At 41.9% G+C, this 25579-nt stretch overlaps 1 protein-coding gene across 1 annotated transcript in view; it reads left to right on the top strand.

Annotated features, from left to right (window-relative positions):
• LOC138753279 (latent-transforming growth factor beta-binding protein 2-like) overlaps nt 1–19410 on the top strand; it is a 266073-nt gene extending 246663 nt beyond the window's left edge. The window contains exons 30-35 of the mRNA XM_069916102.1: nt 47–175; nt 902–1042; nt 3674–3844; nt 6819–7226; nt 10752–10901; nt 14759–19410. Coding sequence (XP_069772203.1) covers nt 47–175; nt 902–1042; nt 3674–3844; nt 6819–7226; nt 10752–10901; nt 14759–14919 — 1160 coding nt within the window. The 3' untranslated portion in view covers nt 14920–19410. The remainder of the gene's footprint in view (nt 1–46; nt 176–901; nt 1043–3673; nt 3845–6818; nt 7227–10751; nt 10902–14758) is intronic.
• Nucleotides 19411–25579: the final 6169 nt, after the last annotated feature.

The raw sequence follows: 25579 nt of genomic DNA, 5'->3' as shown, positions 1-25579 counted from the left end.
ATGGTGTTTCTAAAATAGTGTGTTTTTCTTTAATCCCCATCTATAGACGCCGATGAATGTGCAATGTTTAGCTCAGAGGTCTGCAAGAACGGGCGTTGTGTAAACACTGTAGGAAGTTATTCCTGCTATTGTGATGTAGGATTTTACTATGACAATGTGAGGTTAGAATGCATTGGTAAGTTTCAGCTGTTTGTGTGATTATGGGGTGATATATTCCTGTAAATCAGTATTTTTGGCAAATAAGCATTTGTAGATTAGTTAAACCTGCATTTGAATCTACCGCTGCCTTTGAGGAGTTTGCATGTTCTCCTCGTGCTTTTTCCAGGTGCTCCGATTTCCTCCAACCTCCCAAACATACAGGGTTTGTAGGTTAATTGGGTGAGGTTGGGCAGCAGGGGTTTCAAGGGCCGGAAGGCCCTTCTACCACCTTGTATTGTTAAAATGATTTAAAGATAAAATTAAAGTGACATGTCAATTCCACAAGTACAGTGAATTTATGCATTCTCCTCCCCCTTCCTCATGGTAATTTTCTACTCTCCACCCTGTCGTTTCCAATCCATCGGGAGGAACAGAAGATCACAGACTGTGCCCAAATTGCTTCATGAGGGTTGTCTCCTGCCGAGAAGCATTAAACCAGCTTTCCACTTCCAAATGCATTCCATTTTAATACATTTTATGTTTTGATTGTAAAATTCAAGTAAATTTGGCAGAATAGTTTTATGTTTACCCCCCCCCCCCACCCCCCGCCCACCAATACATAAACAAGCCAGGCTTACTTCTGAAATTGTCTGTGACTGAGCAAAGATGTGTCAGTAATTATTGTCTGCCGGGGGGGAGGGGTGATTGTATAAATCTCAGGGAATTATATTGGTTTTTACTTTTTTAATCACTTTTCCTTTAGACATTGATGAGTGTCAGGATGAAAAAATGTGTGTGAATGGAGAGTGTGTCAATACGCCAGGATCATTTAACTGTTTCTGCAGCCCACCACTTACACTGGATGTAACCCGCGAGAGATGTATCAATGGCTCGGAATTTGGAGGTACTGGAAATTCTCCTGAGTGGTGATAATTGTGCATATGTTTTAATCCCTTGTATACATAATTACAGTTTAAAAAAAAACCCTGGTATCCGGCACCTATGGGCATTGGTAGATTCTGGATAAGTGTACTTTCTGGTTGCTTGAGACCTGCTCTTAAAATGCCTAACTAACAGACCTGCATTGAGAATAAACGGTTTAAAAGACAAAAAAACTGTACTTACACTGAACAAACTTCACTCGCTTGAATGTATAAACCTTAAAGCCTTTTACTTTACTTTCAGTCGCATTCTTTGAAAATATTTAACCGTCGCTGCATCTGCAGGTTCCTCCCCCTCTACGAAGCCGAACAATTGCATTATAGATAATTAATGCCCCCATCCTGCCCAAGTTTACAGATAAAGCCTCTGACTGGGGTGACTCTTACTAAGCAGGGATTAGGAGACCGTTTTAAGAGAGTCACCCCCCCCCCCCCCCCAATGGTGACCGGCATCAACCAGCTGTTCATCCTGGGCTACGACATTGCTGTTTCACAAAACTTTATTCAAAACAGCTGAATATTCGCTCCCAGATTCACAAAGGTTAATGAATTACTTCAGAGAACATTTACTTCTGCAATTTTAAATTAACATTTTTTACATGTTATTTTATTCTTATTTATTTTAATATTTTAAATGTATCTTCCTCAATTTTTTTGCCAGTTGCTTAAATACCAGGGGTTTTTACTGTGGAACCACAGCTCTTCTTTCTCTTTCTACCGAGTTCTAACATGACCATCCAACACCCCAAGCCTGCCTTCAGCTGATAAATTTCAAAATTGCACTCATGTTTATGCTTGTGGGCTTTAAGACACTTGTTATTGACCCTGTATTTTATCTTTGAAAGTTAGTTCTCAGGAATAGCAGAGCAAAGCTGGCTTCTTTTTTGAAAGACTATTAGAGAGCAAATTATAAAATGATAAGGATGTGGCTGGGTCTGGAGACCTAGGATTATGAAGGGAGCCTAGATAGACTGGGGCTGTTTCCCCTGAGGGGTGACCTTACTGACCTTTGTAAAATTATAAGGGGCCGAGTTCTAACATGACCAGCCAATTCAGCCAACATCACCAGCCCTGTTGACATCTGATAGATTTGAAAATTTGCAGTCATGTTTATGCTTGCGGGCTTTAAGACATTGGTTCATGGGGTGGCAGCATGGCGAGCATAGCAGTCAGCGCAACACTGCTACAGCGCAAGCAACCGGGGGTTCGAATCCATCACCGTCTGAAAGGAATTTGAATGTTCTCCCTGTGTCTGCACGGGTTTCCTCTGGGAGGTCCAGTTTCCCCCCCACCATTAAAAAGGGTGCCAGGGTTGTAGGTTAATTGGGTGTAATTGGGCAGCATGGGTTCGTTGACCGAAAGGGCCTGTTACCATGCGGTGTTTTTTTTTTAAAATTACAACCTTCTCCCAGGTTGGTTGGGGAGGGTTCCTAAAACTAGAGGGAATAGGTTTGAAGGAAAAGAATGAAAGTGAATCTGAGGACCACTGTTTCACACAGAGAATCTGTTCTGGCCATCCATCCCGTGAGATAATGATGGTCCCTTTCAGTCAGTTTGAGGGGTTTGATATGTGAATCCTGGAGGGGCTGTACAGGCCGGTCCTTGACAGGCCCTGCTTGCCACATACTTGGCAAATGAGGCCTGGAAGGGCAACTGGGCCAGAAGCTTCGTTGCCTTTCCTCCGTTGCCTCTTTGAGCTTATTCTCAGCAGCGTCCACACCGTTTCTGATGGCGTCCCTCCACTGCGAGCGATCCTGAGCCAGATCCTCCCATGTTGATGGGGCAATGTCAGCTTCCTTGAGGCTTCTGTGCAGAACGTCCTTGTACCGTAGTCACTGGCCTCCTCGTCTTTCGGTATCACTTGACAGTTGCCCGTACAAGTTACCCTTGGGCACCCTTCCCTCAGGCATTCTGACAACATGTCCTGCCCAGTGCAGGACCAAGGGTGAAACTGTTGACGTTCCGGCTTGAGAAAGGACCTCGATATTGGAGACACTGTCTCACCAGGTGATCTTCATCAGAGAATGTGGGTGACATTAAGTGCCTCTGATATGGACACCACATCTCACATCCGTATAGCAAGGATGATATGACAACGGCCCTGTACACCTTGCCAACCTGATGTTCTGTGACCCAACCCAATCTTTCAGCCGACCAAAGGAAAAACAGGCCTTTCTGGTTCTTGGCTCAATCTCTACATCGAGAGAAGCTGAGGATGTTATTGTGTGCTGCCCGGGTAGGAAAACTTGCGATGAATATCATCAATGAGGACAGTTGGGTCATCATAGCTTGAGCCAGGGGTACAAAACTTCCATCTCTTTCAGGCTGTCAAACCGCAGCTCACAGAGGGTAGTGGGTATATGGAAGAAGGTGGTAGAGGCAGGTGGAATTATAATGTACATTTTGATTGATGGGAAAGATTGAGAGGAATATGGGCAATGGAAGGTGAGCATGAATGAATTGGGCCGAAGAGCCTGCCTCTGCTCTGTATGACACCAGGACATGGGTGGCCATTTCAAAGGCCAGCTTAACTTGACAGATAGGTTTTTGCCCATTTTGAGGACAATGTCATTGATCTTAATTCTGTTCATTAGCTGACTTATCAGAAGCAGAAGATACACATCTGGACATCTGCTGGCAAGGGGTGACAGAGGACTACGTTTGTACAAAACCTCTGTGGACCAGATCAACCTACACTGAATGTTGCTGCATGTACGGAGAGGCTTGGGGCCTCGAGTGTGCTTTCTGTCCTGCCAGAACGTCAGGTAATTACTTAATATCAGAGAGATTTATGAAGAGAAAATTAGATTTTCTAGACTTGCAAGAATTCTTTCAATATGCGACTAGCAAGTGAGTTAAAGAAAGAAGACAATGAATTGAGTATTTTGCATTTCAAGCATAAGGTGACATGTCAGATATATTTGAAATAAAGTGTTCAGATTCACGATGGTGTGAAATACAGAAGTCTGCAGACCCCATGATTGTGATAAAAAGCACAGTCAATGCTGAAGGAACTCGGCCAGTCTTGCAGTGTCCATTGGACGAAGATATACATTACCGATGTTTCAGGCCTGGGCCCTTCAGGATATAAATCAAAACATTTGTTGGTCTGGACTTCCTTCCCCCCCTCCCACCCACTGCCTTTCTCGCACAGTCTTTATTGAGAAGCCTGCCCGCTTTTTGATTATACCTCGAAGAAGGGCTCAGACCCAAATTGTCGGTTACATATCTTTACCTCCTCTGGACGCTGCGAGACCTGCTGAGTTCCTCCAGTTTTTACTGTTTTATTCTCATTATGTCCATAACTATAGGATGCATGCACTGTTGTAAAAGTCGATCTGGTTCACTGATGACCTTCAGTGAAGGAGATCTGTCAACCTTTTTTTGCTCTCTCCTCTGTGAGATTTTGGGTTGTTATTTTGTAATTTTTCAGCCTATGGAGGTTGTTGGCATTTATTGCCCAATCTGAATTGTTCTTGAGAAGCTTCCATCCTGAATCACTTCAGTCTCTAGGAAATTCCAGGACTTGTACCTAGCAACGGTGCTTAAATGCCAAGGAAGATGGTGGTTTGATTTTGACATTTCAGAGATTGGATACATGGATGGGAGAAGTATGGTCCAGGCCAACGGGACTGGGGGCAGAATAATAGTTCGGCACGGTCAGGAAGGGCCGGAGGTCCTGCAGTGTTCTATCATTCCCTGGAACGGAAGACATTTTCTGATCGGGATATTGTACGGCTTGGAAGGAGGTCCCTCAGGAGTTGCTCGTTCTCGTGGGTCAGATTCTACTTTGTGGTGGGGATGCTATGCATTGTCAAATTAGGTTCGGCATTTGGTAGCCGGCACCCATGGCAGCCACAGTAATAAATGTTTGGGGTTGTGTTGAGCTTCTTGAGTTTTCCAGGAATTACACTCATCAAGGCAAGTGGAGAATATTATACCGTGCTCCCAAGTTGTGCCCAGTAGATGGTGGTAAGACTTTAAGAGGTGAAACCTTAGCTTGAGTTGCCACAGTATTGATGTGCCTGGTTCAATTAACTTTCTGTTGAGTGATAACTCCCAGGATGATGATAAAATAGCATTGAAGATCAAGATGCTTAGGCTTTCTTGTTACATGTGAATTGACTGGGCATCTTTACAGTGCAAATGTTATTTGTTAATTATCAGCTGCTTCCTAAATTGGTTAAAGCGACGAAAACCCTTCATCAGGAATGGGAATGACTGAAACCAATTTCTACAGCAGAGAAGAGGGGGAGGGATAGGTCAGACAAAAGGAAATACCTCTGACAGGAGAAATATGATGATAACGCAGTTAAAATCAGACTCATCATCCTTGTCTGCGAAACATGTGGCCAGTAATAAAGCGGTGGGAGATGCCCAGCAGGCCAGGATACACCAATGGAAAAAAGAAAAACTGAGCCAACATCATAACAGGCAGAAATGTCCGGTTTTGACACAGACAAAAATAAAGGCTGAGCCGTCAGTCCCTCTCACATAAATAGGAGAATTCGATATCAAGGCTGAGAGGCTGCAATGTGCCCAGAAGGAAGATGAGGTGTCGAAGCTTAAGCCTGTGGTTGCTCTCCTTTCCCTTCCCATCAACTCAGGGCTCAAGCAGATTTCACTTGCATCTCTTCCTCTTCATCGGGGTCTCAAAATATGGTCTCCTCTGCGTCGGAGAAGCCTATTGCGTATGGGAGGATGGCTTTTCAGAGCTCTTGTATCCCAAGGTGACCTTGAACTCTTGGTTACCTGCCATGAAGGCTCCCTCTCTGATCTATCTGTGACCTCCCACACTATTGCCAGAAGACCCAAGATAAGCTTTATTTTTTCTATTAGGATAGTCGAGTCCAACACCCCTCCTATTCGTGACATGTTCAACAAATAAAGGAGTACAAACTGATTCTAACAGCTCTGTTATTTCATATTGTCTCATCCAAAAAAAATATATTCTCTTTGTTTTACCCATCCCTCCCATCCACATTCTCTGCTGCATTCCCAGTTCCACCAAAAGGTCTCTAGTCTGAAACACTATACTTTGCTTCTCTCTCCACAGATGCTGCCTGACTTTCTGAGTGTTACCAGCATTTTCTATTTTGGTTTCAGATTTCCAAAGTCCAGTTACTTCTTTCACTAGAATGTTCACCTTTTTTTTCCCCCAAAATTTGACAATAATATTTGCTTTCAGAATTCAACTGATTGGTATTTTTTGAGAAAAGAACTCCAATTAAGATGTCAATTGAGAATAACTTTTGTGGAATTGTGTGTGAGTGATAATCTGTGCGAGTTTTCTGTATCATGGTTGGCCGAGATGTAAGAATTGGTCACCTATTGTCTTCAATTCCCCAATCTCCTCCGACCTTCTCATATTGGCTCACCGCCAGTGATCCTGACACTTTCACTCTCCTGCTCCCATGTCTGAGGTCCGTCAACCTGTATACTGATGCTTCGCACATCCACACATGCGCGCTATCACCCCCCCCCTCATGCGTCACGTCGCTTACATCATCAGCGGCAGCCGGCACCACTCCTGATGAAGATAAGTACGTGACCACGACAACCTATTAATTGGTATCATAACAGTTAAAAAGTTGGCAAACCCATTCATTAACAAAATTGTTTAATACTGATAATGAATTGGAACCATCCAAATTTGACCAGACAGACATTACGGTAGAAATATTTAAGGCATTCGATCATAGTTGTTTCTTGATTGCTTTATTTCCTGTATGATTACAGATGATTTTGCACAGCTTTGTAATGTTCCCAGGATATTTGGTGATGGATCAACGGGGCTCCGTGATCGATCTGGCTATGAATTCGGCCGAGAAATACCTTCCCTTGGTGAAGATTCGCAACCGGGAATTGGAACCTACGACAATTATCTTCGACCCGAGTATGGACCGTATGATTCTCAATATGGAGTAGAATATGGACTGGGAGATCGTTACTTTGGACCAAGATACGGACAGAGAAATCTCCAGCCTGACTCAGGATTTGAACTTGGAGATCCACGACTCACTCCTCAATATGGTCCAACAGATTCCCAGCGCAGACCTGAATATGGTTCTCGAGGCTATTCACGCGTTCCCCTATACCACCCCCAAGAGCCTCTGAGCATCCCTTTATTTAGTGGCAGTGACAATGGTAAGGGGTGATTCAGATCTCATTTGTTGATTGAAAATCCATGTTTCATCTATTTATGTGAGAGGGACTGTAATCAGTGGAAGAAAAATAGTTGTAAGATTTTAAACTGAATGTCATCATTTATTGTCACGTGTGCTGAGATAGAGTGAAAATCTTTGTTTTGCATGCTATCCAAACAATCAACCTATAAAACCATAAAATACAGGAGCGGAAGGAGGCCATTCAGCCCATTGAGTCTTCTCTGCCATTCTCTCATAAGCTGATCCATTCTCCCATTCATCCTCATACCTACCCCACCTCCCAACCTTCTCCCCTGGCTACTCAGATACCTTTCAACGTCTGCCTTAAATACACCCAATGACCTGGCCTCCGCAGCCACCCGTGGCAGCAAATTCCAGAAGTTCACCACTCTCTGGCTAAAGAAATTCCTCCGCATCTCTGTTTTAAATGGTCACTCCTTAATCCTGAAATTATGCCTTCTTGTCCTTGATTCCTCTACCATTGAAAATAGCTTTGCCACATCTACATAGAACAAAAGATTGTGCAAAGAGAAAAGCAAAGGTGCAGTAGTTAGTGATGCCATAGAACAAAGGTGTGTGGAATAGGGTGACAGAGAAGTGTAGAGTCAAACAATGCAAGACATCAGAATCAGGATTTATTGCCATGAACAAGTCAGGAAATTCAGTGTTTTGTGACAACATCACAGTGCAAGCATTCATTTTATAACATTACTATAAATAAAAATAATAGGGCGCAAAAAGTAAGGCAGTGATTATTCAGGAATCCGATGGCAGCGGGGAAGAAGCTGTCTTGTTTTTTGAACATTTTATTTAAGAATTTTAAAACCATATAACCATTTACACATCAATGTTTGCATATTCAATAAAACTAACAAAAAGTACATATGTGGTAAACACATAGGAGAGGGGAGAGCTGGGGGGTGGGAAGGGAGGGAGGGATGAGGGGAATTTTTAAATATAACATTACAGCAGAGAAAACAGGCCATTTGACCCTTCCAGTCTGTGCCGACCAATAAAACTAGCTAGTTCTACTGCCCTACTCTCATTCCATAACCCTTCAGACCTCTCCTATCCATGCATTTATCCAATTTATTTTTAAAACTCAAAACTGAATCTGCATTCACTACATCAGATGGCAGCTCATTCCAGACTCCCACCCCTCTCTGAATGAAAAACTTCCCACTAATGTTCCCCTTGTACCTCTCTCCTTTCAACCTAAAGCTATAACCTCTCGGATTTACCTCCCCTGATCTAAGTGGAAGCATCCCACTCATCATCTACTCTTGTCTATACCCCTCATAATCATATAAACCTTTATCAAGTCTCCCCTCATCCTTCTTCATTCCAAGGAGTATAGTCCTAACCTGTTTAATCTTTCCCAGTAACTCAACTCCTGAATACCCGGCAACATCTTAGTAAATCTTCTCTGCTCTCTTATTGATATCTTAAGCACAATTATCAAAAGATACATTTCCCATTTATATACTTTTAAAATAAAACTTAGTATCTAAGCTTAGTATTGTGAAACTTTATGGAATAGTAGATGGCCTTGAAGTATTGTAATGAAAAAGATTAAAAGAATCTTTTCAATGGAGAATTTATAGTTATCCTGCATTAGAGATCAGATCTAGGGATGTGAGGAAGGCTGTATTTAAATCGAATGAATTATGAAACAACTCAAGTGAATTGAATTCTTGTCGCCCGTTACCATTTAAAAAAAAATTTTAGACATACAGCTCAGGCTATTCCAGCCCACGAGTGTCAATTACACTCAATTATTCCTCAACCCCTGGTCCATTTTGAAAGGTGGGAGGAAACCGGAGCATCCAGTGGAAACCCACGCTGACACAGGGAGAACGTACATTCTCCTTACAGACAGTGCTGGATTCAAACCAGGCTCCGTAACAGCATTGCACTAACCACGGTGCTAATCCTGCCACCAAAGTACAAGGTTCCTAGATCTAGCAGCACTTGATCCCAGATGGCTTTAAAAGCTTTGTATTGCATGATGTCCAAATAAGTCAACTTATGTAGCTGGTAGTCCAATAATAAACAAATATATAGACAAATAAAGGAATATTGTAGCAATAGGGAACTAGTACAGCGTACGGAGAATGTACAGTACCCCTTCGATTGCCCAAAATGGTCGGGACTGGGCCTACGTCAGATAAACAATTTTTTTCAGAGAACAGCCTAGTAGCAACTGCAAATCACTTGTAACCATGTTTAAACAACAAGGGAAGGCTTTTTTGAGCATGAAATAATGTTTAATTCTCACCAAAAAAATAATTCAGCTTCGAAAATTTTCAGATACATGAGGATTTCTGATTTTTCTGAGTCAAACAGACGTCATTTCCAGGACCAAAAAATTTCGGAACCCTGAAGATTTTGGATAATCCTTATTTCGGATAATCGGAGTTGTACTGTACAAAATATATTGCAGGGGGCAGAAAAAAAGTGTAGTTATAAAAGGCAATGCAAGGGCACCATCATTTGTCAGTGTGAGATCCATTCAAGATCTTGATAACATTAGGAAAGAAACTGTACCTTGAATCTGGAGGTTTGTGTTCTCAAGCACATGCATCCTCTGCCCGAGGGAAGAGAGAAGAGAGTGTGACCAGGGGTGGGATGGATCCTTTAATCGTTCAGCAGCATTCCCAAGGCAGGGAGAGGTGTAGATGAGGTCAATGGAGGGGAGGTAGGTTTTCATGATGGCCTTCTGCCACCTTCTGCAGTTTCTTGCGGTCTTAGGCAGAATGGTTCCCATATCGAGCTATGATGCACCTGAACAGGATGCTTTCTAAGGTGCACCTGTTAAATGTGGTGAGCGATTTCGAAGGCACACCAAAATTTTTCCGGATGTTCTAAAAAAGTAAACTTTCTGGTGCACTTTGTTGGTTTTAACATCAAAATGTCAAGGACAGGTTGGTGGTAACATCAGAGGACCTACGTCATCAATACCTAGAGCCATAGATTAAGGAGATCGTTGCTTCAAAATACAGTGCAGAAGGAGGTAACAATGGGAGTATAAACAACCTCTTCTTAGGACAAAGGTTTGCAATTTAAAAGCTGTAAATTTGAACCAGTTTTGATTTTTTTTTAATATTTTCTCTGAGTATAAGAGATTCTGATTCTTCTATCCATCACACTGGCTTACAGACCTTCATAATCCTCAGTATAGTCACCGAAGAACTGTCTAAGAGTAACAGGAGCCAATTATACCATTAAGTTGAAGGTTATTGTCATGTCATACCTGGTGCAGCAAGACGGGCCCATTTTGCTAACAGTCCAGGAAATCAACTCGAGCATATCTACAGAGTAGAAGGGCAAGGGCATATTACAGTGTAGAGTGTTACAGTAAAAGATCCATCAGTACCGTAGCAACACAGGCACGAGATGAATAATGCAAGGGTCAGACAGGAGCCTTCTAGCCAGTTTGAAGAATGAAGGGCCTGAAACAGAATCTTTGCTGCTGTTCAAGATTTTTTTAAATCTATTTCCACAGATCGTTACAGCAGCTTTGAAGGCCTGCAAGCAGAGGAGTGCGGAATCCTGAACGGTTGTGAAAATGGGCGGTGTGTGCGAGTTCAGGAAGGATACACCTGCGACTGTTTTGATGGGTTTGAGCTTGATATGACAAAAATGACTTGTGTGGGTAGGTGAATTTTGCTTCGGTCTGATCTTATTTCTGTGCCTTCCTTCTCCTCACACTGCCTCCAGTCTCCATTGAGGACGTTGAGGACGTGAGCTACAGACTTCTCCACTTTTGATCAGTCCCACATCCTGACTGTAGAATAGAACTGTTCTTCTCATTGGTCCTGTTGTGTCTTGCCCAGCCATTGAGCTTTCTGAAAGGACATCAAACACAAGAAATCAAATTCAAGTCCATTGTCACATGCACCAAGAAGCAGCGTTAGAGGTCATTTTGCAAGCAGGCCAGTTGGACATCTTATAAATAGTGCAACATAAGGCACTGCACAAAATTGCAGAGTCACAGAGAGAAAGATTAGCTGGTATGGAGAAAAGGCAACATAAATATTAGTATTTTCAGGTTATGAAGTCTGGGTAAGAAACTGTCCTTGAGGCGCGTGGCCTCACACTCATGAATCTTCTTTCCAGCAAGAGAGGGGTGAAGAGAGTGTGGCCAAGATGAGATAAGACATAAAAAATAGAAGCAGGAGTAGGCTATTCAGCCCATCGAACCTGCTCCACCATTCATTAAGATCCTGGCTGATCTGATAATAGGCTCATCTCCACCTTACCTGCCTTTCCCCCGTATCCCTTAATCCCCTTATTCCTCCTCATCCCCGACCACAATAGACCTCCCTGAACCTTGAGGCTCTAGACTCCCTCACAATGGAAACAACTTAACTACCTCTATCTTATTTATTCCTTTCAACATTTTATACATTTATATAAGATCCCCTGTCATTCTTCTGAATTCAAGTGAGCACAGTCCCAGATGATTCAAACTCTCCTCATAGCTTAAACCTCTCTGGAATCAATCCAGTGAACCTCCTCTCCACTGCCTCCAAACCCAGTACATCCATCCTCAAGAAAGGAGACCAGAACTGCACACAGTCCTCCAGATGCAGCCTCACCGGTACTTTGTACAAATTCAATTCCTCGAGCAATGAAGGCCAACATTCCATTTGCTTTCCTGACAGCCTGCCATACCTGCAAACTAACCTTTTGTGATTCATGCACCCACACTCCCAAGTCCTTCTGCACAGCAGCATGCTACAATCACTTGCCATTTAACCAATAATCTGATCTTCCATTTTTCCTTCCAAAATGAATAACCTCATGTTTATCACCCTTGTACTCTATTTGCCAGACCCTTGCCCACTCACTTAACCTATCGGTATCTATATCTCTCTGCAGATACTCCATGTCCTCTTAAAATGTTGGGCTTCTTTTTCAAGCCAGTGTGAGTTGCAGATGGAGGCGATGGAAGTGGTGGGGTGGGGGGGGGGGCGGGGGGCGTGGAGATGTGATGACCTAAGCTGCATTCACAACACCCTGCAGATTCTTGTGATCAGGGATGGAGCGGTTCCTGACCCATGCTTTCAATGTCCTACCTATAGAAGTTGTTAAGGGATATACTGTAGGTGACGTTCCAAATTTGCTCATCAGGCTTCTGTGGAGGTAGAGACACTGATGTGCTTCTTGGCCATTGCATCAACATGGGTGGACTAGGACAGGTTGCTGGAGATGTTTGTTCCTGGAATCCTTAGCACTGTCAGCTATTCCCACCTCAGCAGGGTTGAAGCAGGCCCAAAGAGTGAGCTCCGCCACTCTTCTAGACCAGGTCTTTGGTCTTGCTGACATGGAGAGAGAGGTTATTGTCCTGACACCAAGGCACTAGACTTTTGAAATTTAAGTGATTTTAGCATTCAATCAGCCATAATCTTATTGAATGAAGAAGCTTGTTCCACCATCCTTGCTCTACATAGTTTCGTTAATAGAAAATAATTCTTTGCAAGTTCTTGCTTGCCTGTCCTTTCAGTTAACCAAGCTAATGTCTTGAATAAAGTAAAGAAGGCAGAGTATTTTTAAATGATTCATAGTTTGATCAGGTTTTCCAGTCTCCTTCCACTAATTTTAGCTATCATTTATCTGCAGTTACTATGTGGGCCATGAATGGGGAGACCTGGTGGTCATTCATTCAAGTGGATGACCACTAAGTTTGTAGCTTTCTTTTAATTGTATCTTGGCTACATGGATTCAGAATTGGCTTGCCTGCAGAAAGCCGAGGGTGGTAGTAAATGGAACGTATTCTGCCTGGATATCAGTGACTAGTGAAGTTCCACAAGGATCTTCTGGGACCCCCTGCTCTTTGTGACTTTTATAAACGGCATGGACAAAGAGGTGGAAGGGTAGGTCTGTAAGTTTGCAGATGGCATGTAATTAGGAGGTGCTGTGGTTAGTTGTCATAGGTTTCAACAGGATATAGAAAGTAGGAGATGGAGTTCAATCCAGATAGGTGTGAAGTGATGCCCTTTGAAAGATCAAACTTGACGGCCAAGTACGTGGTTTCATGGTAGGATTCTTAACAATGTGGAGGAACTGAGAGATCCCTCAAGGTAGACTTGCAAGTTGATGTGGTGGTTAAGAAGGTGTATGAAGTACTGGCTTTCATTATTCAGGGGGATGAGCTCAAGAGTCACAAGGAGATGTGGCAGCTCTTTAAAACTCTGGTTAGACCACGTTTAAAGTATTATGTTCATTTCTGGTCACCTCCTTCCCAAAAGGATGTAGAAAATTTAGGGAGAGAGTAGAGGAGATGTTGACTGGTTTAGAGAACAGGTCTCATGAAGCAAGGTTGGGTGAGCTAGGACTTTTTTCTTTGGAGCGACAAAAGATAAGAGGTGACTTAATTGAGGTGTATAAGATTATGAAGGGCTGAGATAGGATAGAAGGCCAGAGATGACAATAACAAATACCAGAGGACCTCTATTTAACATAACATATAACATAACAATTTACAGCACGGAAACAGGCCATTAGGCCCTTCTAGTCCGCACCGAACCAAACACCCCTCTCTAGTCCCACCTCCCTGCACAATGCCCATAACCCTCCATCTTCTTCTCATCCATATACCTGTCCAACCTTTTCTTAAATAATACAATTGACTCCGCCGCCACTATTTCTCCCGGAAGCTCATTCCACACGGCTACCACTCTCTGAGTAAAGAAGTTCCCCCTCATGTTACCTCTAAACCTCTGCCCCTTAACTCTTAACTCATGTCCTCTTGTTTCAATCTCTCCTACTCTTAACGGAAATAGTCTATCCACATCCACTCTGTCTATCCCTTTCATAATCTTAAATACTTCTATCAAATCCCCTCTCAACCTTCTACGCTCCAAAGAATAAAGACCTAACCTGTCCAATCTCTCCCTATACTCTAGATGCTTAAACCCAGGTAACATTCTGGTAAACCTTCTCTGCACTCTCTCCACTCTGTTTATATCCTTCCTATAATTAGGCGACCAGAACTGCACACAGAACTCCAAATTAGGCCGCACCAACGTCTTATACAGTCTCAACATCACCTCCCAACTCCTATATTCCATGCAATATTTGATAAAGGCCAGCATACTAAAAGCCTTCTTCACCACCCTATTCACGTGAGTTTCTAAGGTTCAGGGTAGATGTCAGGGGTATGTTTTTTTTGACACAGAGAGTGGTGGGTGCCTGGAATGCATTGTCGGAAGTGTTAGTGGAGGCTGGTGCAATAGGGGCATTCAAAAGACTTAGGTAGACATGTGGATGTAAGAAAAGTAGCAGGTTATGGCTGTGAAGTAGGGAAGGATTAGAGTGTTTGTTGAGGTCAGCTCAACCTCGTATGCTGAAGGGCCTGTACTGTGCTGTAATGTTCAATGTTACCCAGATATCAAGAGGAGTAGGGTGATCAAACTGGTTTGGACTTTAGTGTTCTTATGGCTGTAAGCATTTAACTGAGCGTAAATGAATTGAACTATCTTACTTCCCGTCTTTACTTCATTTCAGATATAAGCGAATGTGAAGATATCAGCGATACCGTACCACTCTGTCTGAACGGAAACTGTGAGAACACAGAGGGATCATATAAATGCATCTGTTTACCGGGATATGTGCTTTCGGAGAATGGTAATGGCTGTAAACTGGAAACAGAAGCAGGACATCAATAAATATCTCAGCACTGTCCCCCAGGAAGGGAGTTGGAAGCACTTGGGTGATTTTTATTTTAAGGGGAAAAAAAAATGTTTATTTTACTTGGGATTATCAATGTTGTTATAGAGGTATGAGTAAAACTTCAGTGATTCCCCACAACTGCCCCAGTGCAGTTGTACAGTTTCTATATAATTTATGCCTATAACTATTTTTTTAAAATCTTGACTAAGTTGGCAAGGATTACGCTTAGAAATGGAAAGTCCAGAGGCAACACAAAGGGAGGGAATAAGTCTTTGTGAAGCCATTGCGTTACCTGAAGGCACTGTGATTGGCTTTGAAATAATCCACATCAAGATGGTTTTAAATTTTATGATCATCAGTTAAAGCAAACTATTAGAAATGAATAATCAAGAAGGTTGAACTTGCAGGATCTTGCTGAATGTGGCCCATGAGCAAACTCCATAACTAAAGCACAGCTTCATAAGCTGGTTCCATGTCTCTCCTGCTTGGGGCTTTCTTCTCATCAATGGGGAGGGGAGAGGATGGCCACCAAAGAGAGCAATGAAGGAAGTGCAAGTGCGAGGGAGGAACTGATTTTGTCGTGCAAAGGCATTTTGGCTGAACTATTGCAATGTGCACAGTTTCCCTGGTAATTATACAACAGTAATTCAACTGACCTTGAATTAATCACCCCTGGGCAATTTCCATCCGTTGTTACAGTAGAAAGGTGATGCAAATTCAGTTGTGGCATCACCCATTCATGAAGATTTTTTAAATTTTGAATTTCAAACCCCCTTCCCCCAAAGCGGTCACTAAATTTCATTCCTGCTGGTAAAAGGCCACTTTTAAGCTCGTATTGCCAAGTTAAACATGCCATTGAACCCATACTGGATTGGAGAGCAGGCCAGTGGGTTTATTGAAATCCTAGAAAGTATTTAAATTGATAGTTAAGTGAAGTGTGAGGGAACTGTCAGAAATCATTTCTTGTGGTCAGTCAGTATTTCAGTGGAACCCAATGTGAACACACAGTGAATATTCGAAGTTGGAGAACGCAAGGCTGAATCCCGTCACACTGGTCTTCAGTTTGCACCTTACCCTCCATCAGCACCTGAAGAGAAGCCTGCACTCTCTCTCTCTCTCTGTGACTTTACAAGGTTCCCAGCCTCACTTGGTTGGTCTCAGCTGCTTTCGTTTCTTGTCCTCTAAATAACGAAGCTACTTGCGCCACCTCTCCCCACAACCTTCCCCCCCCCCCCACACCAAACCCTCACAAGCCAACCTTACTCTACATGGAAATGTCTGTGCATTCAATACATGAAGATTGTTTCCATTACCCCATTTCATGCAGAGCTGAAGGTTAGTTCCGATAACACTTAGCCCAAATGTTCATAGCTGGTATCTAAAATCATTACATGCCAGCAGCGAAAAAGTATGAGTCTACACTTGGTCTATTCGAGGATTATACCCGTTTGCATAAGTAAATCCAACTGCCTAGATCTTCCAAACGTAAGTACTTATTTGAGAGGGTAATTTTTTTTTTAAAAAACTATATTCTTCTGAAGTTTGTTTTCCTGATTGAAGATGCGTTCATAGTCTCGACTCAGCTCTTCCAGTACTGATGAGATAAGATGCGATCACAATATCAGCTGGTGCCATTGTGATCAGCCCAATTGATTAAATGGGCTCCAACACCTTGCGTAACATGAGCGCTCCAGACCTTACTTCATTGATTGTTGATAAAGTAACAGTCTAAAGGAAAACAACAAAACTAGAGCATGATTCAAACTGGAGCAAAGATCACAGGTTGAATCAATCGTGAAGCTTGATAGAACCATAGAACACCATAGCGCAGAAACAGGACCTTTGACCCATCTAGTCTGTGTGGATATGCCTAGTCCCACTGACCTGCACCCAGAATACACAGCCCTCCTCACCTTGCCCATCCATGTACCAATCCAAAGTTTTCTTAAAATGTCGAAATCAGGGCCACCTTCTCCGCTTCAACTAGCAGTGTGCACCACACTCTCACCACTTTCCGCATGGAGCTTCCCCCCCCCCCCCCCCCCCACAATATTTCTGTCAAACACTTCATCTTGCACTCTTAACCCAACCCCTCTCATTATGGAACGTACAATATATTGAAAAAAAGTTGCAACATGGAAAAAAGCAGAAAATTGCAACTAAAAAGGATGTATATTATTTTGAGTAATCAAAAAAAATCATTTTAATACAGAATCATTTACTTAGCATTTTTAAGGATGCTGTTAGTTTATAAATGCACTTTAATTTTATTTCACTTTTAAAGGATACCTCAGCATGAATTACATTCCCTTTTTTTTTCCTCAGTTTCTCTCCCAAGTTGATTTCAATGTTTGGCTGTGCCTTCAGGAATTCTCCCACATGTTGTCATTTTTAATGTTTTACAAATGAGCACTGGTATAGGGTATCACGAATTTGCCTGATCCTCCCCTACCCTGCAAACTTTCAACAAATGCTACTAGAAGAGGAGAAGAGATATTTTCCACATTCACGAAAAGTTCACACCCATTTTCAGGGCTCCGCATTCTGGGAGAAGGATTAAATCTGGAACAAATCTGTGTCAGCAGGGAACTGATTATTCTTTTTTTTAAATGAGAGTCAGATTCCTACTTCATTGTTATAGTTTATAATTTAATGTGTTTCACGAGTTTCTAAAATTGCCATGCAAATGCATTTCAGTGAGGCAAATGAGCTCTCCTAATCTGTCCAAGATTCAGAGTTCTACAGCACAGAAACAGGCCTTTTGGCCAATCCAGTCCACGCCGATCAAGCTAGTCCTATTTGCCTGCGTTCAACTCAAGTCCCTCTAGATCTTTCCCATCTGTGTGCCTGTCTGAATGTCTTTCGTATGCAACAACTATTTCTACCACTTCCTCAGGCAGCTCGTCATTCATACCCATCAACCTCTGTGTGAAAAAGGTGCCCCCCTAAGTTCCCTTTAAAATTTTTCCCCTCTCTAAATCTATGATCTCTAGTTTTAGATTCCCCTACTCTGGGAAGAAGGCTGTGACTATTGACCTTATCTATGCCCCCTACCAATTTTATAAACTTCTGTTAGGTTTATACCCTCTATCTGCAGTCAAATCGAAGAAGTTTTGCACGTTGTCTGAATGTTTTGTGAGTCGTTCCAATGGCTTAACGAGCTCTAAAGCAAATGCAATTATTGAAAATCTCAAGTAAAGAAAACAAATGAGAACATTTTCCTTCATATGTGTATTTTGTTTTTTTCTTAACATATTAATAAGCTCTGGTATATCTTGTAAATCATACTTGCTACTAAAATGTCTGTAAAGCTACAACACCTGATTCCTGTACATGTTTTGTGGATACCTTATCAAAGGAGCATATGTTTTGTACAGATTTATATACAAAATACAATGTATTTAATATTTTACATAAGGTAAAGGTTTGTTATTTAGTAATAACATTGAAGCAGTTTTCATTTTGGATGATACTTTTCCATGTCATCTGGTTATAAAGTCTGGTATCTCGTGAGGGTTTAAAATGTCAGCCATGTTTCACTTTATTTTCTGAACACTGTTGCAATTTGTAGGTTATAAAGGCATTTTCAATAATGTACCATATAAAGTGCAAATGCTGTGCCCTGTCGAACAATTTTATCCACCAATATGCAATAGAATATGCAATGTTTCAAGAAAGTAGCTCATCGCTAGTCGCTTAAGTGTAAGTGAACCTGGTGTTAAATGTGGCCATGCCAACAAAGGCCCATGTCATGCAAATGAACTGGCAGGAAGAAATCTGGTCACAGTTGCTTAGACTAAATGAGCAAAAAATAATGATGAAGGTGTTATTGTAAACTATTTCTGAAATTCTGTTCCATCATTTCAGTGGAACTCAATTTTGGCAGCAGAATATAATGAAGAGCCCCTGCTTTATTAGGTATTTAGTGCTAACCTCTGAGGACATTTTTCTCTCGTAGTTGAGTCAAAAGTGGCAATTTCCCAATATTGCTCAGCTTAAAATAATGGACAGAAAATCTCTGTGACTGTCTGAATTGTTAAGAGCACAAGGAATAGAATTGGTGTAAGCCATGTGAATGAGATTGTGATTGATTGACCTTGGCCTCAACTTCACTTTCCTGCCTGTTCCCCATCAGCCCTTGGTGATCGTAAAGAGCAACAAAAAAATTGTCGTTCTCATCAAGGAATTCTTAATAGAGAAATTCACTAGAATTGGTATGGAGAAAATTATACCTAGAATGTCCATTGAATTTTAATTGTGTCGCTTGGTTTAATTATGAATTATTCCCAAAAATTTGACTTTATTTGTACCAAATACAACTACTTTCATCATTCTTTCTCAGCCATTTACTTTGCTGTAATTCTCGTAACCTGCGACCTGTCGTTAGTTGACTTCAGGTAGTTACAGATATTTGTCAGTTGTCGTGCAAGTTCCAGTCAAAGCCCATGTGTCTGTATTGTTTGAAGAATAAAAACAGCTGCTACTAAGAGCCGGTCTTGTTTCTCGGAATCTTCCTCCTCAGTTGATGCTCCCCTGTCAATTCCTCACAGTTGGAGATGAGGAAAATGCTTTGTATAAAATTCATTTGAAATTTGAGACAGTGTGTCTGGGCCTGATTTTTTTTAAAAAGCAAGAAACAATCAGATTCAAAATCCCTTGCAGAATGATCACATATAGGTGTACAAACCACCCTTAAGATTCTGATTCGTTGGCATAAAATCTCAGATGGTGTGCGTGCGAGGCAAGGTACTCTTTGTCTAAACTGTTTTTTTTTTGCTCGGTGCCAATCCTTGCTGCAGAACAGCGGATCGTTACAAGAAATGATTCAATGAAGAGGCAAGATTCAAGAATAGAACTGTTTCCATTATATTTTTCTCTGGGTTATGATACAGTGCCAAGGATAAGTCTTCCTTCTGTTACGAGCCCAAAGGACTCCAAACCAAGCAGCAACAGAAATTCACCAAGACAATGAACACTTAAACAAAATTGGCTTTATTTTCTTAATATGGAATAATAAGATCAATACTTAACTTATTGCTATTTACTTAACCCCCTTCTAATTCTAAGCACATGTGTGTGCAGAGTGCATGTGTTCAGGAAAGTTCTTTGTTTCACTGTCCGGTCATTCACTTTTCACTGCTCCAAGTTCACCGGTATCGGGCAATCTTCCATACTGTGCCCAGAATTAAAAATTTATGATCTTCACCAGGCTCTGGTGCTTTAACTTAAGTTGTTACTGCTCAGGAAGGTCTTTGTTGGTTTCAGAGAGAGATCCGTTGTCCGTTGGACACACAAACAAACTGATCTTCTTCAATCAGCAAAATGAAGTGTCTTACTAAACCCTCTTGGGTTTTTCCAGAAGATAACCTCTTCTTCCAGTTTTTACAAAGAGTTCTTTTCCCCTATGTAGAGCTCATCGAAAGAACCAAAGACTTGTTGATCCAAACCAAGGCTTTTATTAGCAAAAGACAGGAGCTCTTCACAGGTGGCCGACCAGTCCGGAATTATCTGACCTGGCTAGGGACATAACCCTTTAAGGCCCAGACAGTAGGCGTGGCTTAGCTCTCAGCCAATCGCTGTAAGCACAGTCTAGATACTGTAACTATATACATTATATACATTGGTGATAGATCTGTACTATCACCCCCTATTCCACACAAGCAACAGAATTAACCAGCCACAACCTCTGCAATTGAATACAGAAATTTAGAATAGGCTGAAATTGAAACTCCAAACCCATGTATGTAATGTGTCCAGTCATTCACTTCCCACTCCACCAAGTTCATCGGTATCAGGCAATTCTTATACTGAGCGCTGAATTTAACATTTCTAAATTTTCACCAGGCTCTGGTGCTTAAAGGTAATTGGTTACCGCTCAGGAAAGCTCTTGTTAGTTTCAGGGAGAGATGTGTTGCTTGTTGGACACACACAAACTGATTCCCTCTGATCAGCCACTTCAGTGACTTGCCAAAGAAACTTTCCCCATCATGGGTTTTCCCAATCATAACCTCTTCTTCCAGGTCACCACAGCGTTCCTTTTGTTTCCCTTATTTCAGGAGAAACACTCCAACCAGCCATTTCCTCTTGTAAGGAACACAAGGGTTTTGAACAGGCTGAACTCAGAACTCAACCCATCTTCAAAATGGAGTTTTCAACAAGTTGCCAGCTTGTCACGTTGCAGCCTCAAAAGCTACTGCAGAACTCCCTCTATCTCTCTCTCCCAAAAGAGAAATCATCCGTCTGTTTTTCCTCTCTCAAGGCTCCAACCCCAATCTTTGAAAGATCTTATCAGCCTCTCTGAGCCAGGACTTTATTGCCCATACACAATCGATCAACATTCTTCATTGCTTCTGCAAAGCCAACTGGAGCATCAATGTCTATCTTCAGCAAAGCTCTTAACCTACTAAATCCCCCCATAATCTATCTCTTTTAAAGACTTTTATCTATAACCATTCTGACATGCCCTGTAACAATATTGCAAATATATTAATATACAAACCACAGTCACAAACCTGCCACATGCATTCCATTGGTAAACATGCTTTGTTTGAAAAGGTTCTTCCATCTTTCAGCTCCCCAATCAAACTGCCACATCGTTGTGAGTCCTGTATCCAATACCATTTATCCTCAAGAGTTCCAGTCCCTGGAACTTCACATTCCATGTACTATTCCTAGATTTTAATTCATCCCTCATTGTTATTTAAAGCCAAAGATAATTACTTTTGGAAAATATTTGAGATCATGTTTTTCTAACTGCATCTTGTTGAAAAATCTACAATCCCCTGTCCAAATAAAAGAATGTGTTTGCATGTAATTATCTGAATATAAAGTATGTAGCAAATTATCGGAGATGTGAAGTGTATCAGGTCCTTTTCTCAGTTTGTTATGAGGACTGAGTCTTTTTTCTCATTGGCCTGGGTTACATTAAATTTTAAATATTTTTTCATTTATATTTAATTTTTTAAAATTAAATTTAAATTTAGACATGCAGCACAGGAACAGATCACTTTGCCCCATGAGTCCGTGCTGCCCAATTTACCTTCACTCCAGTACGTTTCAAATGGTGGGAGGAAACCGGAGCCCCCGTGGAAAACCCACACAGACGTGGGGAGAATGTACAAACTCTTGAGAGACAGCCAGGGATTCGAACTACAGTTCAGATCACTAGTGCTGTAACAGTGTGACACTAACTGTGGCACCCTCAATTTTTTATGTAATGCTGATGTACTCACTCAACATCTAAGTCAGTATTTTTCAACCTTTTTCTTTCCACTCACATTCCACTTTAAGCCATCCCAAGGCCTTAAGAGCTCTGAGATTAGTAAGGGATGGCTTAAGGTGGGATGTGGGTGGGAAGGGAAGGTTGAGAACCACTGCTCTAGACCCGATTGTAACTGAAATATTTTGCTTGACAAAAATTGTCATTGGCCCATTTCCTTTGGAGTTCTGAACCTGTGCACATAACGAGTCAATGAGGTACAATTAAAACAGTGGCTTTCAAACTTTTTCTTTCCACCCACATCCCACCTTAAGCCATCCCTTACTAATCACAGAGCACCTATGGCATAGGGAATACTTAAAGTGGTTCGAGAATGGAAAGAAAAAGGTTGAGAATCACGAATTACAAACAAAAACAAAATGGAGGTTCTGCTTGCTTTCATAGAACTATGGAACACTACAGCATAGAAACAGGCCCTTCCACTCATCTAGTCTGTGTCAAATTGTTATTCTGGCTAGTCCCACTGACCTGCAACCAGACAAAAGCTCTCCTTACTCCTCCCAAAATGTCAAAGTCAAGCCCGCATTCATCATTTGAACTGGCAACTTGTCCACACTCCCACCCTTCTCTGAATGGAGAAGTTCCCCCAGGTGTTCTCTTTAAATATTTCATCTCTCACCCTTAACCCATGTCCTCTCACCTACCCTCAATGGACAAAGCCTGCTTGCATTTCCTGTGTAGTCCCCTCATAATTTTGTATCAAATTTTAATTTTAAATTTAGACATAATAGGCCCTTCCAGCCCACAAGCTGATAGAACCCAATACCCCAATTAACCTCCAATCCCTGTACAATTAAGGGTGGTAGGAAACCAGAGCACCCAGAGGAAACTCATGCATACACAGGCAGAGCATCCAAACTCCTTACAAACAGCAGCGGCTTCGAACCTGGGTTGCCAGTGATGTAATAGTGTTGCACTAATCCACGTCATTCTCCGATGGTCCAGAGAATAAAATCCTAACCTGTTTAGCCTTTCCTTGTAACTCAGCTCCTCAAGTCCTGCCAATATCCTCAAAAAATCTTCCCTACACCCATTCAATCTTATTGCTGTCGTTCCACCAGTTAGGTGACCAAAACTGCACACAATAGAGGCTCTCAGATAAACATTGTGCAACTCATGCTAGCCGTGACTCGTGGTTCCCCAGCATTCAGTCACTTGTAGCAGTAATGATAGAATGCTAGTGATCTTCCTGACCACTAGAGGGACTCAGACTAGTTTGCTGGCAGCTGTTGGATTCAAGATGGATGCTTCCATCTTGAGTCTACAGCTAATAATTGTTTTAAAAGAACCCAAGTTTTTTTATTACAATAAAAAGAAACATCACATGATCGACAGAACAGCACAACGAGAGACTCATCAAAAGTGCTTCAACACATCCAGAAGCATGGATTAAAGTTAAACAGAAAAATGTCAGTTTAGTGTGAAGGAAATCACCTTTCTGGGATATAAACTGTCAGAGCTCGGCATGGAGACAGACAAGAGCATGGTGAAAGCAATTTGAGAGATGCCCAGACCCACTGACAAAAAAGGCATATTGAGAGTACTGGGAATGATCAATTTCATTGTTTTGGAAGAAAGATTTGGTATGAATTGTTACAGTACCTAGAAAAGCTGTTACTGGACAAATGTAAATTCAAGTGGGCAGCCAACCATGAGGAAGAATGGGGATGACTTCTGACGTTCCTTGACACATCCCAAAGGACAAAAATATCTATGGACGCTTCAAAAGATGGAATAGGTGCCATACTACTTCAGGCTAATAGAAGGATGATGACATCTGAAAGTGGATATGCACAGATCAATAAATATGCATATATGTGTGTGTCTATAGACACACCCTTATATACACGTGTGTATGCCTTGCCACCGCTGCAACCGTGTCTGCCTGTCCCGCATCGGACTTGTCAGCCACAAACGAGCCTGCAGCTGACGTGGACTTTTACCCCCTCCATAAATCTTCGTCCGCGAAGCCAAGCCAAAGATATATATATACACATGTGTATCTTTGGCTTGGCTTCACGGACGAAGATTTATGGAGAGGTAATGTCCACGTCAGCTGCAGGCTCGTTTGTGGCTGACAAGTCCAATGCGGGACAGGCAGACACGGTTGCAGCGGCTGCAGGGGAAAATTGGTGGGTTGGGGTTGGGTGTTGGGTTTTTCCTCCTTTGCCTTTTGTCAGTGAGGTGGGCTCTGCGGTCTTCTTCAAAGGAGGTTGCTGCCCGCCAAACTGTGAGGCGCATATATGCATGTATATGTGTGTGTGTGTGTGTATGTGAAGATTGGCAAAGGATCCAGCAGAATATAGATCAGTTGGAGTTTAATATACACAAAAATGCTTAAGACAGCAGATCGTGCAGCATTTGTTGATTAATCAACAATGAGGGCATCTGCAGACTTTCCTATTTAATTCCATTCAGATGGCATTTAATCAGGACAAGTGTGAGGTCTACTCTGGAAGGTCAAATACAAGATGGCTGTAAACTATAAGCAGCAGGAGCCTCGGGAGCCCTGATGTAGAGGATACTTGAGGTGCATCCATAATCCCGTGAAGGCAACATGGGTTAGACAGGACGGTAAAGAAGGCATTCAGTTGGAGCATTGAGTATAAAAGTCAGGAAGGCATGCCTGATTGGAATACATTTGGAGTATTATGTGCAGTTCCAGTCACCACATTCCAGGGAAAATGTGGAGACTTTGAAGAGGGTGCAGAAACGGTTCATCCAGGATGGATTGGATATTACTAGTTATTAAGAGAATTTGGAGAAACTTGGATTGTCAGTATTAGGCAAATCTGGACAGTGAGAGGCACATAGCACTGGGCCATGAAGATTTTCCTTCCTGATCGCTTTTGTGCGTATTTTATAGATTTTGGGCTGCTAATCATGGAAGTCACTTCAAAATATTCCTATCACAATATAACCCATTTTGTGATTTCCTGTCATATTTATGTTTGCTAGCATGTTGCCCACATTTCAAGCTGTTTTGGGACAGTCAAAGCATGCCTGAGCATGCACACAAGTGCAGCTGCTGTGCATTACATTGGTATGGACGTGCATCAAAGTGGGATCAATGTTCTACACACAATAGCGAGTGTACTTAACAATAGCAGTTACTGTCTTCAGGAAGATTCAGCACAGCAGAAATGTCTCATCAATGTCGCAAAAGCTGCGACACCTTCTGTTACATTTGCAGCGAGCGTGCACTTAATGCTAAATTCAAAAAAAAGTCCATTTAATATTTCTCCAACTTCCAGCATGATACCGCAAATCGAAAATTAACTGTGTGTTCATCTTGAAGTTGTCTACCATAATCCCCAATTTTTTTTCCCCAGGTACCAAACCTTTTGGGCGAGAAAATTGTTGTCCAGGGTAATCAG

The sequence above is a fragment of the Narcine bancroftii genome, chromosome 2, assembly GCF_036971445.1.
Source record: "Narcine bancroftii isolate sNarBan1 chromosome 2, sNarBan1.hap1, whole genome shotgun sequence".
NCBI lineage: Eukaryota > Metazoa > Chordata > Chondrichthyes > Torpediniformes > Narcinidae > Narcine > Narcine bancroftii.
Note: the sequence above shows the minus strand (reverse complement) of the source record. Positions and strands in the feature narration are given on the sequence as shown.